Genomic DNA, 13,504 nt, shown 5'->3' on the forward strand with positions numbered 1-13,504 from the left:
ACTCCTCACTTTAGAACTAGCTGCGGACCTTGGCTCAGGATTTTTATCTTTCAGTTTTATTTTAATTATAAAAAACATCTTAGGCCGTTGGGGTGGAGCAGATATGAGAATTGCAATGTGTTCTAGAAAACTCTTTTCTGGAATGTTCACTTAAGTTGGGGCTGAATGCATTTTGCAAATAAACAGTTGTAGACTTTGCCACTGCAAAACAAAGCCTAGACTTAAATATGTATGCATCAGGCCCCAGCACGAGGTGTACACTAGCAACACAGTACTTCAGTCTTTCATTGTGTAAAGCCTGTCCTCTTCCTACACCTTCAGCTGTTGCATCTCTCCAGCGCTAGCTTAGATTGTAAGCTCCTTGAGGCAGGTCTGGATTTTTTCCTGAAGCCTCAAGCACACTCATGCTATTGTATTAGGTAGGAAACAAATATAAAGAAAAAGCAAAAAATATAATCCAGGGAAATGAGTTGGGCAGGGGAGGAGATGTGAGATGACAACAACAGAAGAAATAAGTTCCCAGAGAAACAGTTACAACAGTAACCCCACTGAAGGGTAATTCTTACATTAGGAAAGCAGTTGGAAAAACTAGATGCCAAAGGTAGACATTTAAAAGTATCTAAGATATGAGAACCAAATTAAGATGGACAGCATAGCCAGGCTCGGGCTCTGCAGGTGGCACAGACTGCTGCAACAAAAGAAGCAGTGCAACATGCAGCCCAAAATCACCTGGATAAAATCCCCAACAAATATTTCCAGTGCATGCTGGAATAGCGAGGTGCTATTGACACTTTGTTTCCAATGTGTGCTTGTAGCTTAACATGTACCAGGTGGCAGCTGGAATTGCCACAAATATGAAGAAAAAGGATTTCTGGGGCAGCTGGTGTAAGTGGTAAAATCTGCAGCTGTGAAGTCATAACACACAAAAACCCACAACTTGGCTGACAAGATTAGAGTTTATTGCATTATAGCCATTCCAGAATGACACTTTAACCTCTGTCAAAAAAGGCTCAAAAGATGAGTAATCTGAATTGTGAAGAGAGAGAGACTGAGAGCAATAAGGTTCACACAAACAGTTTTATATTCACCATTCTGGGTCACAATTTACTGTAACAAATAGTTTTAAATAGGTTAGAATCCTTTTTATTTTATAAATACTTCATTTCTGTTTTTAAAAAATACAGCTAAGAACAGCCAGATCAAAGCAAGTCAAGTATAAGAATACCATCGAGGGTTGTAGAATTGTAATTTACATTTGTCATTAGACACACATTACATTGATACAATAAAAAATTCCTCCCTAACCTGATGAATGGTGGTCACTTGCTATATTTCAGCAAAAGATTTCATAGCAGAAGCTAGAGAGGTCTGCTATCATCAAGATTTCATTTTTTAAAAACAAAACAGTACAGTTCATTTACTATGAAATTGTAAAATTTAAACTGCAATCGACAAAGTGCATTTTCTGATGTGTTCTTGCTTTAATTTTTTCCCTTAGCGTCTTATTTGAAAAAGTCAGTCATTTCCAATGGGTTTCCAGCCATTACTGCAAAACAGTAAGGTTCTGGTAGAAGTACTTCTAGCAATTCGTATTTATATTTGCTTTGTACAGTTCATGGTCTAAAGTCCTTGTTGTCATCGTCCTGTATTTCCCATTCAGCCTGTTGTCTGGCTCTCAGAGCCAGTGCAAGGGTCTCAGAAATCGCTGGTCGGTGTCCTTCTGAGTCCGCTTTTAGCAAAGGAAGTAAAATTGATTTGGTGAGTGCACATATAACGTTAGCCCTCCATTTGTCAGGAAGTGCCTATGCTGTTAAATTAAACCATCTCTCAAGTACAAGGAAGATACGTGTGTGTGCAAGCCAGATCAAGCTCGTGTGTGAGATTCTATGCCTGCCTTGCTTCTGGCTGTGTGAAGGTTTCTAGGCCACCATACACACTTAATAACCCTCTTTGAAATGCAAAGTGAAGTACATCCCTTACTGTGATACAGTATTCCCTCCAGACCTACTCCCCTAAGAGGACATGAAGTTTCATTTGTTTCAAGGAATTCACTTTTCAGGTACAGATAAGTCTTCTGCCACATTTCAAAAGTAGCCACTGATTTTGGATGCCCCATCACATTCTATGACACAGCTTGGGCCTGATTTTCAGAGGCGCTAAGCTCACACAGCTCCCGTTGAATCAAGTAGAGCTAAGGGTGTACCAAAGTGGAGCCCAAGATGTAGAGTTGAGCACTCAAAAACTGAGGCATGAAAACCCAATGTCCGCTTCTGAAGATGTTAGCTTTAATGGCCTATTCTGATTATTTGTTCCTGCCCTTCATCGGAGTAAGACAGAATTCTGCAGCCATTTTGGTGCTTTAACCTACTGCATTTCAAAATCTTACTGAGCTGAACTTCTTCGAGTTGTTTTCTCTGTGTTGAGAGTTATTACTTACCAGGAGAAAGGCCAGTCTTTTCTGGTATCCCAGCAGAGAAGGACTGAAAACAAAATTCATAGTAAATCAGAATATTTACTTCCATGTGTTCCCACCAATATGCCTGTTACCTTTATGTTTAAAAGCAAACTTTGATCACTTAAACGTATCCTTTGCTTCTGCCAACCTTATGTGGCTTTGTGAAGAACTAGTTGGGTTTTGTTCTGAAAGCTTTTCTTGGTACATTTTTATATTAAAAATAGTTTTTGAGGTGGGTGGATAGTAGTGTCTGCAAACTGCGGAGGTCCTATTATCATCACAACATCCAAATGAAAACTACTATGTTCCATACAAGTACCCTTCTTGGCTGGCTTATCATACCTCAGCATAGAAGTCTCTTCCATTTCTCCCAAATGGCCTTTCTAGGGAGGCTGTCATTTGCAGAGCAGCTTGTCTAGATGGCTGGTACAAAGATGAACTCCTCTGGAAGAGAGCACATCAGATTACTATCAGAGGCTTGTTCACCTGCACATCTACCAATGTGATATATGCCAACATGTGCCAGCAATGCCCCTCTGCCATGTACATTGGTCAAACTGGACAATCTCTACATAAAAGAATAAATGGACACAAATCAGATGTCAAGAATTATAACATTCAAAAACCAGTTGGAGAACACTTCAATCTCTTTGGTCACTCGATTACAGACCTAAAAGTGGCAATTCTTCAACAAAAAAAAACTTCAAAAACAGTCTTCAAAGAGAGACTGCTAAATTGGAATTAATTTGCAAACTGGATACAATTAACTTAGGCTTGAATAAAGACTGGGAGTGGATGGATCATTACACAAGTAAAACTATTTCCCCATGTTTCAGAGTAGCAGCCCTGTTAGTCTGTATTCGCAAAAAGAAAAGGAGGACTTGTGGCACCTTAGAGACTAACCAATTTATTTGAGCATAAGCTTCCGTGAGCTACAGCTCACTTCATCGGATGCATTCAGTGGAAACACCCATTGTTTCATGTCCTCTATGTATATAAATCTCCCCACTGTATTTTCCACTGAAAATACAAAAAGAAAAAGAAAAAAGAAAAGAAAAGAAAAATAAAAAATCTCCTTCTGTGAAGCACTGAGCGACGCTATTCCTGCCATCACAAGTTAGAGAACAGCCCTCAAAACATTTTATAGAATCATAGAAATCGCAGGGCTGAAAGGGTCCTCGAGATGTCATCTAATCCAGTCCCCTGCGCTAAACCAGGACCAAGTAAACTTAGACCCCCCCAACAGGTGTTTGTCTAACCTGCTCTGAAAAATCCTCCAGTGGCAGGGATTCCACAACCTCCCTTAATACCCTTTTCCAGTATTTAACAATCCTTATAGTTTGTCTCACCACAATCTCCCTTGGTGCAGATTAAGGCTATTACTTCTTCTCCTCCCTTCAGTGGACATGGAGAACAAATCAGTCACCATCCTCTTTATAACAGCCCTTAACATATTTGAAGACTTACTAGGTCCCCCCAACTTGGCTTTCTTTTCTCAGGAATAAACGTACCCAGCTTTTTTTAAACCTTTCCTTGTAAGTCGGGTTTTCTAAATCCTTTCTCATTTTTGTTGCTCTTCTCTGGACTCTCTCCAATTTGTTCACATCTTTCTTAAAGTGTGGTGACAAAAACTGGACACAATACTCCAGCTAAGGCCACACTGGTGCCAAATAGAGCAGAGCAATTACCTCTCATGTCTTACATATGACACTCCCGTTAACATACCCAAGAATTATATTAGCCTTTTCTGCAGCTGTATCACATTGTTGGCTCATATTCAATTTGCGATCCACTACAACCCCCAGATCCTTTTCAGCAGTACTGCTTCCCCATTTTGTACTTGGGCAAATTGATTTTTTTCTTCCTAGGTGTAATACTTTGCACTTGTCTTCACTGAATTTAATCTGTTGACTTGAAACCCATCGTGCAATTTATTAAGATAATTTTGAACTCTAATCCTGTCCTCCAAAGTGCTTTGAGTTCATTAGCTCAGGGACAGGCATCTCCAGCTGGCTTGGAGATGATGCAAACAGGTCTGCTTAGGCAGGTCAGTACCTTTTATTCAAGAATTGGTGCTACAAAGTTTTATTTGGCTTCTGTCTCCATCTCGTGGAGATATTGTGAAATAACAATAGTGCTTTTGGCATACACTGTACAGAACCTTTTGTTAAATAATCTCAATGACAGGTGAATCTCATAACCCCCAATTTACAGATCGGGAAACTGAGGCACTGATGTAAATTACTTGCCCAAAGCCACCCAGCAAGTCAGGAACAGAATTCAGATCTCAGTTCCAGTTCCTTGCTCTTACCACTATGCTATGCTGGTGGTCTGTCTCCTGTTTTCTGGATTGGCATATTTGGCCCTCTAGAGTTACATTGACAATTCATCGGTTACCACAAAAATCTTTTATTGCTTTCGATACAAATAACTAGGTGGAATAGAAGAGAACTGTGCATTGCAGAGGAAAGACATCAGAGCTTGGGCAGCTGCACTAGAAGCTGTAGCAAGTGGCCTGCTCTGTCTATGCTGCTTGAGAATTTGGATGCACTGAGCTTCCTGAGATAAAAAGAGTTTATTTTCTTCTTTGTGTCTTTGGTCTCTTTTCCTTTGTTTACTCTTTTACTATCTTTTTAGCTTGCTTCCCTTTCTTTCTGGTGGCTTTGTGGGGGGTAACATAGGAAGAGAGGGGAATCTGTAAAGAAAAGCAGAATGGCTGTAACAGAGAAACAAGTGGTCTTAGCATTAAAGAGCCCAGAGGAGAGTTTTGAAGATACAGCATGTGATTAACCAGCCCAATGGTAAAAAGAAATTAGACAGGAATATTCCTGTCTTATTTCAGAGCTCCATACATCTATCCCAGCAGGATACTGAGTGACAATACACAACCACCAGGTATAGCATATCAACATCAGAACAATTCTCCCAGGCTGAATCCGCTCTAGGGACGGACTCTTACCTTGGCCTTGTCTAGGCTAGGAAAAAAGGGTCCTTTTTTCAAGTCAAATTAACTCAGCTGAGCTCATTTAAAGATTGAAAACCCCAGTTCAGGCTAACCATGACCTATTATATTCCAGCCAAAAGGTATTAAAAACTGTCCACATTCATGTTGAATGGGGTTTTCTGTGGAGTAATAAGCTCCTGTGACCTAGCTCAGTTGACGGTGAAGGGGAAAGCACCTTTTCCCCTAGTCTATAGGAGGCCTGAGAATGGATGAGCCCTTTTGCGGGTGTGACACCACATCTCTGTTAGGAAGGTTTTACCTATGGCTTTGTAAACACCAACAGGGAGATTGTCTTTACTTGAGATTTTTACCTTAGGCTGATCCCCCAGGTAAGTTAGAAGTGCATTGGCATTGTCCAGACTAACCTTTGCAAAGGTGTTAACAACTAGAGTGGATGTACCCCAAAATGGTGATTGATTTATAAAATCAGCAGTTCATAGATAGGGTTCCCTTCTGGCCTTATGATTATTTATCTAAAGAATGTGAACATGGAAACACCCACGCCTTTGAACTGACCTCTTGTTGTTCTCCTTTTGGTGGGCCTAGTTTTGATGTCTGCAGTGCACTTAATTTATTAAGCAAAAACATTTTATCCTTTCCTTCCTAGAATAAAGAAAAAAAATGAATGTTAGTGTCAAGGTTCCTCCCCCACTCTGAACTCTAGGGTACAGATGTGGGGACCTGCATGAAAAACCTCCTAAGCTTATCTTTACCAGCTTAGGTCAAAACTTCCCCAAGGTACAAAATATTCCACCCGTTGTCCTTGGACTGGCCGCTACCACCACCAAACTAATACTGGTTACTGGGGAAGAGCTGTTTGGACGCGTCCTTCCCCCCAAAATACTTCCCAAAACCTTGCACCCCACTTCCTGGACAAGGTTTGGTAAAAAGCCACCAATTTGCCTAGGTGACTACAGACCCAGACCCTTGGATCTTAAGAACAATGAACAATCCTCCCAACACTTGCACCCCCCCTTTCCTGGGAAATGTTGGATAAAAAGCCTCACCAATTTGCATAGGTGACCACAGACCCAAACCCTTGGATTTGAGAACAATGAAAAAGCATTCAGTTTCTTACAAGAAGACTTAATAAAAATAGAAGTAAATAGAAATAAAGAAATCCCCCCTGTAAAATCAGGATGGTAGATATCTTACAGGGTAATTAGATTTAAAAACATAGAGAACCCCTCTAGGCAAAACCTTAAGTTACAAAAAAGATACACAGACAGAAATAGTTATTCTATTCAGCACAATTCTTTTCTCAGCCATTTAAAGAAATCATAATCTAACACATACCTAGCTAGATTACTTACTAAAAGTTCTAAGACTCCATTCCTGGTCTATCCCCGACAAAGACAGACTATAGACAGACCCACAGACCCTTTGTTTCTCTCCCTCCTCCCAGCTTTTGAAAGTATCTTGTCTCCTCATTGGTCATTTTGGTCAGGTGCCAGCGAGGTTACCTTTAGCTTCTTAACCCTTTACAGGTGAGAGGAGCTTTCCCCTGGCCAGGAGGGATTTCAAAGGGGTTTACCCTTCCCTTTATATTTATGACAGTTAGTAACCTGAGTGTGCATATTAGTCCTAATGCAATCGCAGGGCTTGTCTACACAGGGAAATTGACCAGGATAGCAATTACAATCGAAGTGGAATAATTGTGGAATAAAATCACATTTATTCCAGAATATCTTGTCCACACAAGAGTTATGCTGGCACAGCTATAACAGAAATTGACTGGCATATGTATAGCAGAATAATTTCCCAGAGTAGATCAGACCCAAGTTATTCTAACTCCATTAGTCAAAATTGTTATCTCTAGGTGGGCTGTATCCCCAAAGGTTTACTGAGGAGGCGGGGAGAGAAGCAGCCTGAAGCATTAGCTTTCCCAAAGCCAGCTGAGAGAATGCAGAAGAGGGAGTTGTTATGCATATAGTTACTGTCTCAAATCCTGCAGGAATCTGATTAAACAGATTACGTAGCTACCCTGCAGGGGAAGTGGGGGGGGGGGGGAGAGGAGAAGAGATGAAAACATCTCCTCCAGCTGCAGGCAGACAGACAGGAAGCCTGCAGTGCAGCCCCTCTGCAGTCACTGCTCTAGCCAACAGGCTGTATCTTTCTGCCTCCATCAGGGTGGTCTGGGCCACTAGAACAGATCCAGTGGTGCCCACATATCAGTACATTCGGAGCCAGCATGGAGGCCACCTCCCTGGCACGTGATAATTCTTATTCTTGCGCCCAAGGAGCATACACAGGACCTTCGCCAACTGCTGAATTTCACCCAAGATCACTTCTACACAGACTTGACATGCAGAAAATAGGCCCCACATCCCAGCTTCAGAAAGTGAGTCAGCTCTGGCAGCTACTGCCCTCTCCCTAGCAAGCCCGCCAGCTCTCCAGACTAACCAAATCCTGCTTAGCCCAAAGTCTCAGGGATGGGGGCGCATGACCCAAAACTTTCACACAACTCAAGGTGCTACTCTAAGTCTGTCTTTATTGTCACAAAAGCCTTTGGGATGATGAACTTCAGACCCCTCCTCACACATACCCATCAAAAAGCATAAAAATCATATTTACGAAAGTAAAACTAATTGTACTTTTATTTTCACAAAGAAAATAAAGCAACTGCTCTATGGTGTTTTTTTTACAACACCCAGGCTTTACTGTCCTATTAGACATTAGCATTAATGGGAATGGCATTTGCACTGAGAAGACTATACCCACCAATGCAATTTCTGTCTATTTAGAAACCAAATCTAACAAAAAGACACACAGTTTGCAGAGCTGGATCAGACTATTAATCCTGAAAGTACCATAGCCTGACACCTAGCCATCTGACACCACACCTCTGCTTCAAGTAATGCCTCTGACAAATTATGTAATGCCCTGCATAACTTTAAAATAAACTGCATACAGAGTTGATTAGTCAAGTGTATGTAGGGAGATTTTTTCCTCTTCGCACTTGTGCTAAAACAGAAACCTATCTGCGTGCACGCGTCGTATGCAACAGACATGGGGAAACCAGCTAACGTGTTTGCTGCCTGTTTTTTTATTTAAATAATAGAAACCTGAAAAACAAACTTACATTAATAATTTGCTCGTGCAGGAGTCTGACCATTATCTTTCTTCCTTCTATGATTTGCCAGTAAAGATATGTGATCATTCTGAAAGGAAAAGAAAGTTCAGCGCAGAAGTATTTATTTTGGGTGATGCTTCTCTTCCAAATAACTGCCAAACAAGAAGAGCTCTTGTTCATTTTACACAGTGATTATTTGTAAGTAATATGCAGTATTATAAAAGATATTACCTCACCCACCTTGTCCCACTTATGAGTAATGTCAGGCAAATACTAAATGGGCCAGAAGTTCTATTGGGAAAGACCCAAAGCTCTATGGGCTCTTACACAGATACAAGGCAGGCAGGTCAACACCACAAGGTACCTTTTAGTTCTAGACAGGAATCCATTGTTTTCAACCAACCTTGTACCAGTTCTTGGCACCGTCCCTCCCCTTCCCCTGCCAGTTCATGAACCTTAGTAACTATCACATAGAGGCAAATCCTGGTTCCACTGGCATGTCTTGGAGTTTTGTTATTGATTTTTTTATGGGATCAGGATTTGACTCTTAGAAGGGAATGTGATTGGACTATGAGACTGGGAGCAATGACTCCTATCTACTATTCCCAATTTTCCTGCTGACTTATGGAGTCTTGGGCAAAACCCGTAACTGCTTTGGGAGAGCTTTTCAAAGGCACAAATGGCAGTTAGGTGCCAATGGGAATTACGTGCCAAAGCCAGGTCTCTACTAGGGCCAAATCTACACTAGAAGTGCTTTGCTGGGGTGTGGGAATGCCAGTATAAAATAGCAAAGAGCTCCTAGTGCAGATACAGCTATACCAGCCTACCCATGCTTTGTTCCGGTACAGCAGTTAACCAAGCTTGTCAGGTAAAAAGCACAGTGTCACTGGTATAACTGCACCTACAATAGGGACTTTTTCTGGCACAGGCTGTGCTAGTTACAAATCACACCCCTGACTGACATAGCTATGCCAGCAGAAGTCTGTAGCACAGACATAGGCCAGGTCTAAACTACAAAGTTTTGCTGGCATAGCTACATTGGTTGGAAGCATGTGGAGGTGGTGGGATGGGAGGGGAAGGAAGGGGAAGAGGAAATCACCCCCCTAACTGACAAAGCTCTGCCAGCAAAACCCAGTGAAGATGCAGCTTATATCAGCAAATGAACTCCTTTTGTTAATATAAGCTGCATCTCTGGCACTAAAGGGCTTTGCAGTGTTGGCCCACAGCCTAGTAAAAGTTTACCAGTGCCAGCAACCCAAACAAACCTTCTATACTGGCATAACTTATACTAGTTCCTCGAAACAAAAGAAGCTATGCTAGCAAAAGGACCCCCTTCCCCTGCCACCCGTAATTGCATCTACACTAGGGCATCTGCTGGTATAAAAATGTCACCAAAAATAAATCACCCTCTAATCAACGTTACTATACTGGCAAACATTCATAGTGTAGCCCGGCCTGTCATTTGGGCCTTTGTAAATCTGCCCCCTTTACTTATCAATTTGCTTACCTTTCAAACTGGAAGAACAAACCATTCTATCAGTTGTACCCAAGATGATTTGCTTATTTTGTAAGTTTAAGTGCACTAGTGGGAAGAGGCTTTGTAAATCTGGATACCCAATGAAGTGGGTGTACTTGAAGAATGGTCTCTCATAAGGCTAGAGTGAGGTTGCTTTGTAAAGAGCTCTGAGCACCTCATATAAAATGGAACAAATTGTCTTTGCGTCTCTATTCACATACCACAAATTCTCACTAAATTCCAATAGATTTATTGTTTCCACCAATGAAGCTTTAAAATGTCCTTTGCATTTTCATCACAGAAAATGATCACCTCATGAAGAAGTTTCCCTCACTTTCTCCACCCCACCTAGTTTAATGTATGGACACTTACAGGACGATGACGGTGAGGATAAAGAAGAAATGCACACTTCCAATTAAGTTACGATAAATCCACACCACCCATTTCGAGCCAGAATAGCTGTCCAATATATGTATCCACCCAGAAACAGCATCAATTATGGAGGTCAAGCCTTGGAACGGACCACACTGGTTTGAAGGTGTCCGCCTGGAAAAACAAGACAAAGTATATTTTTTAAAAAGTGCTAGTTCATTTCCTCTGGGCCTCTGTAACCTCACCCTGGGGTTAGTTACACCTGTTGCCGCTGAGTACTAGGTCTTCTTGGGAGATTGCCTGAAGTTCAACTCACTAAAGTGTAACTGCCTGAGCAAATCTTAGCTGATAGAGGGCTTGCTGCATGTCTGTGTTTGAGTTTTTACACTGGTTGTTGGATCATATTAAAGAAGTTCTGTATTAAAATCACAAATGAGTTTGATTCCCCAGAGTTTAAATTCCAGGGTATTACTAATTAAGAGGTCTCTTGGTTTTTGGTACTGTTTCTCTCCCTCTCTGTGTGAAACTTGCAAGCTGCTAACTGTGTTAGTACATTCTAAGACAGAGTCTGTTCTCAAAGCAATTCACACAGAGAGAGACTCAAAGTAACAACAGAAACAGAACCCAGAGACTCCCCGCCCTTTTGTTGGATTAACAATTGTGATTAAAACAGAGATAGAGGATGTATGTGGATGGATGCTTGGTGTGGATAATAACTGAATGACCAGGGAGGTGCCAGCCTAAGAATCCAGTGTCCATCGGCTGAAGAAGGCGTCAAGTGGAAATAACCAGAGGACCCCCAAAGGGCAGACTGGAATCCACCCAACAGCCTCAAGAATGGGAGAACCAAAGAACAAGATAACATCTGGCAGCATGGAGCCATCAGGAATGTGCCATCTGCTGATTGATTCAGCAACAGCATGATGAAGCAATTCCCATAGACTGGCATAGGAAGAAATTCCTATAAAAATAGACTCTAGAAAATGAGAACTTTGGGGTCTGATTCTGCAAACCAACTTCCAGGAGCATCAGATGAGCATCTGACAAGCATCCCTCCTCATGTCCAGGCCACCTGGCCAATGGCTTGGCATGAGCAACTCTAAGGCTGGTAACTATGATGATAACCTTGCAGAACCTGTGTGTGTGTGTGTTTGTATGAATGAATGTGTGAATAAATATGAGATTGAATGGAATGTTATAGCTATAACTAACTGCTTACTATGATTCTTTCTGTATTCACAATAAATGTGGTATTTTGCCTTTTTCCCTTTAATAAGATCCTGCTGGTTTTTAATTTATTGGTATAACATTTTGGTGGAGAATTGCGAAAGGGGGAAATATTAGTAAAAAACCTCAGTTATTGTAAATATTGGTGTGCACACCGCCAGCTCTATTGAGCTAGGCATTTCTATTAGGTTAACCAGACCTGCTGGCCTCCGGGAAGGTAGCCGGGGACCTGCTGGCCTCCGGGAAGGTAGCCGGGGACCTGCTGGCCTCCGGGAAGGTAGCCGGGGACCTGCTGGCCTCCGGGAAGGTAGCCGGGGACCTGCTGGCCTCCGGGAAGGTAGCCGGGGAAAAACGCATAGATTAAGTTATGATGTCAGAATCTAGGCTGTGTCACTCGCTAAGTAATACCAGCAGTGACAAAGAGATTGAAATATCCATGTTAAGATGTTTAAAAGAAAACAGGGTAAGCCGCCAGTACCAGAGGGAGGAATGGAGTCAGAAGGAACTCCAACCTCACCTTTTGTTAAAGAAATTAGACCTTTAAAACAAATCCTTCAAAAATTTGGGTACAGTCCTTGGACTAAACAAGCCCTAGCTGATGTCTGCACTATTTCAGACCTAGAGGATAGATTGGTTCAGTATATCCTCATATACAAACCTTCTAGTGCTGCCAAAAGAGATGCAGCAGCAATTTGGTTGTTGTGGGAGGCATGTAAGGATTCTTCCCTCTGCTTGTCTTCATGTAAAGAGGAAAAGGCACAAACGGAAAAGGGAGCCGACAATTGGAAGGTGCTGGCTACAAATACCCAAAGCAGGCTGAAAATAGTGAAAGAGGCACTCCAGGAATACAAAAAGAGTGAAAAAGTTAACTCTGCAGAGGCTGGAGGGATGCAGGTAAAGGGGGAGAAGGTCCTATGTACGGCACCCCCAGGCATAATTACAAAGAGAAAAGAGACTAAAAAAAGTTAACTCTGCAGAGGCTGGAGGGAATTAAGCAGCTAAACTTTGTGAAAATGTTAAAAAGGAAAAGTGTTAGAGAAAGAGCATTCTTGGTTTCTTTGCAACCATTCTGAAGGAAAAATGGGCCCTTTTCCAAAGGAATGTCTGTAAATTAGCCAGGCAAAAATAAACTATCTGATTAAAATCATTTGACTGGACAATTTAATCAAATTTGCTAAAAGAACATAAGAGGGTTCTATTGGAACTTAACTGCCTGAAATGTATAAAGGGAATGTAAGATGTAAAAAAAACAGAGCAGTGTGGAAAGGATGTTAAGGAAAAGAAAATGTGTATGTATATATGTAAAGTTCGAAGGACCAATTGGTTCTGTTATTGTTTTAAATAATGCCACTAAAAATCCATTTGACTCCTTAATTCAAAGGTGCAAAACTGACAGACCTTTTTGCTAGACACAGGTAATTAGTGTTGTTTGGCTTTGGGATTTGGCATTTAACCCTTAAAAGGTAACTCAATGCTTTACAAAATTTAAAATGTTATTAAGTTGTGGCTGCAGCAGGGCAGTCAAAATCAGAAAAAAAAATTTGGATTCTTTTTGTTTGGTTGGTTGGTTTTTGTTTGTTTGTTTTTGTAACAAAATAGCAGATGAGAGCTGTAGTAAAAAAATAAATAAATATGAAATTTAAAAAAAGACAGTGGCCCTCTGAAGCAACAGCAGGGGTGAGGTGCACAAAACAAAAAGAAGCAATGTTAGAAACACTGAGTCTTAAAATGGCTCTGAGTAGTCAGACTGACACTTTGATAAAGGTACATGAAAACTCTGTAAGCAAAAAAAAACAAAAGAAATAGTTACACCTTATGTAAAAATTGATATGGATAATGTTATAGAAGGTAAACTAT

At 41.2% G+C, this 13,504-nt stretch overlaps 1 protein-coding gene across 1 annotated transcript in view; it reads right to left on the reverse strand.

Moving 5' to 3' along the window:
* Positions 1-1,448: 1,448 nt before the first annotated feature.
* Positions 1,449-13,504, reverse strand: part of TMC5 (transmembrane channel like 5) — a 49,583-nt gene continuing 37,527 nt past the window's right edge. Inside the window, exons 19-24 of the mRNA XM_084641426.1 lie at positions 10,421-10,594; positions 8,542-8,620; positions 5,976-6,062; positions 2,798-2,899; positions 2,438-2,480; positions 1,449-1,729 (exon numbers count right to left, since the gene is read on the reverse strand). Of these exons, the coding sequence (XP_084497552.1) occupies positions 1,614-1,729; positions 2,438-2,480; positions 2,798-2,899; positions 5,976-6,062; positions 8,542-8,620; positions 10,421-10,594 (601 nt within the window). The 3' untranslated portion in view covers positions 1,449-1,613. The remainder of the gene's footprint in view (positions 1,730-2,437; positions 2,481-2,797; positions 2,900-5,975; positions 6,063-8,541; positions 8,621-10,420; positions 10,595-13,504) is intronic.

Source organism: Lepidochelys olivacea, assembly GCF_965140295.1.
Source record: "Lepidochelys olivacea isolate rLepOli2 genome assembly, chromosome: 10".
Lineage (NCBI taxonomy): Eukaryota > Metazoa > Chordata > Testudines > Cheloniidae > Lepidochelys > Lepidochelys olivacea.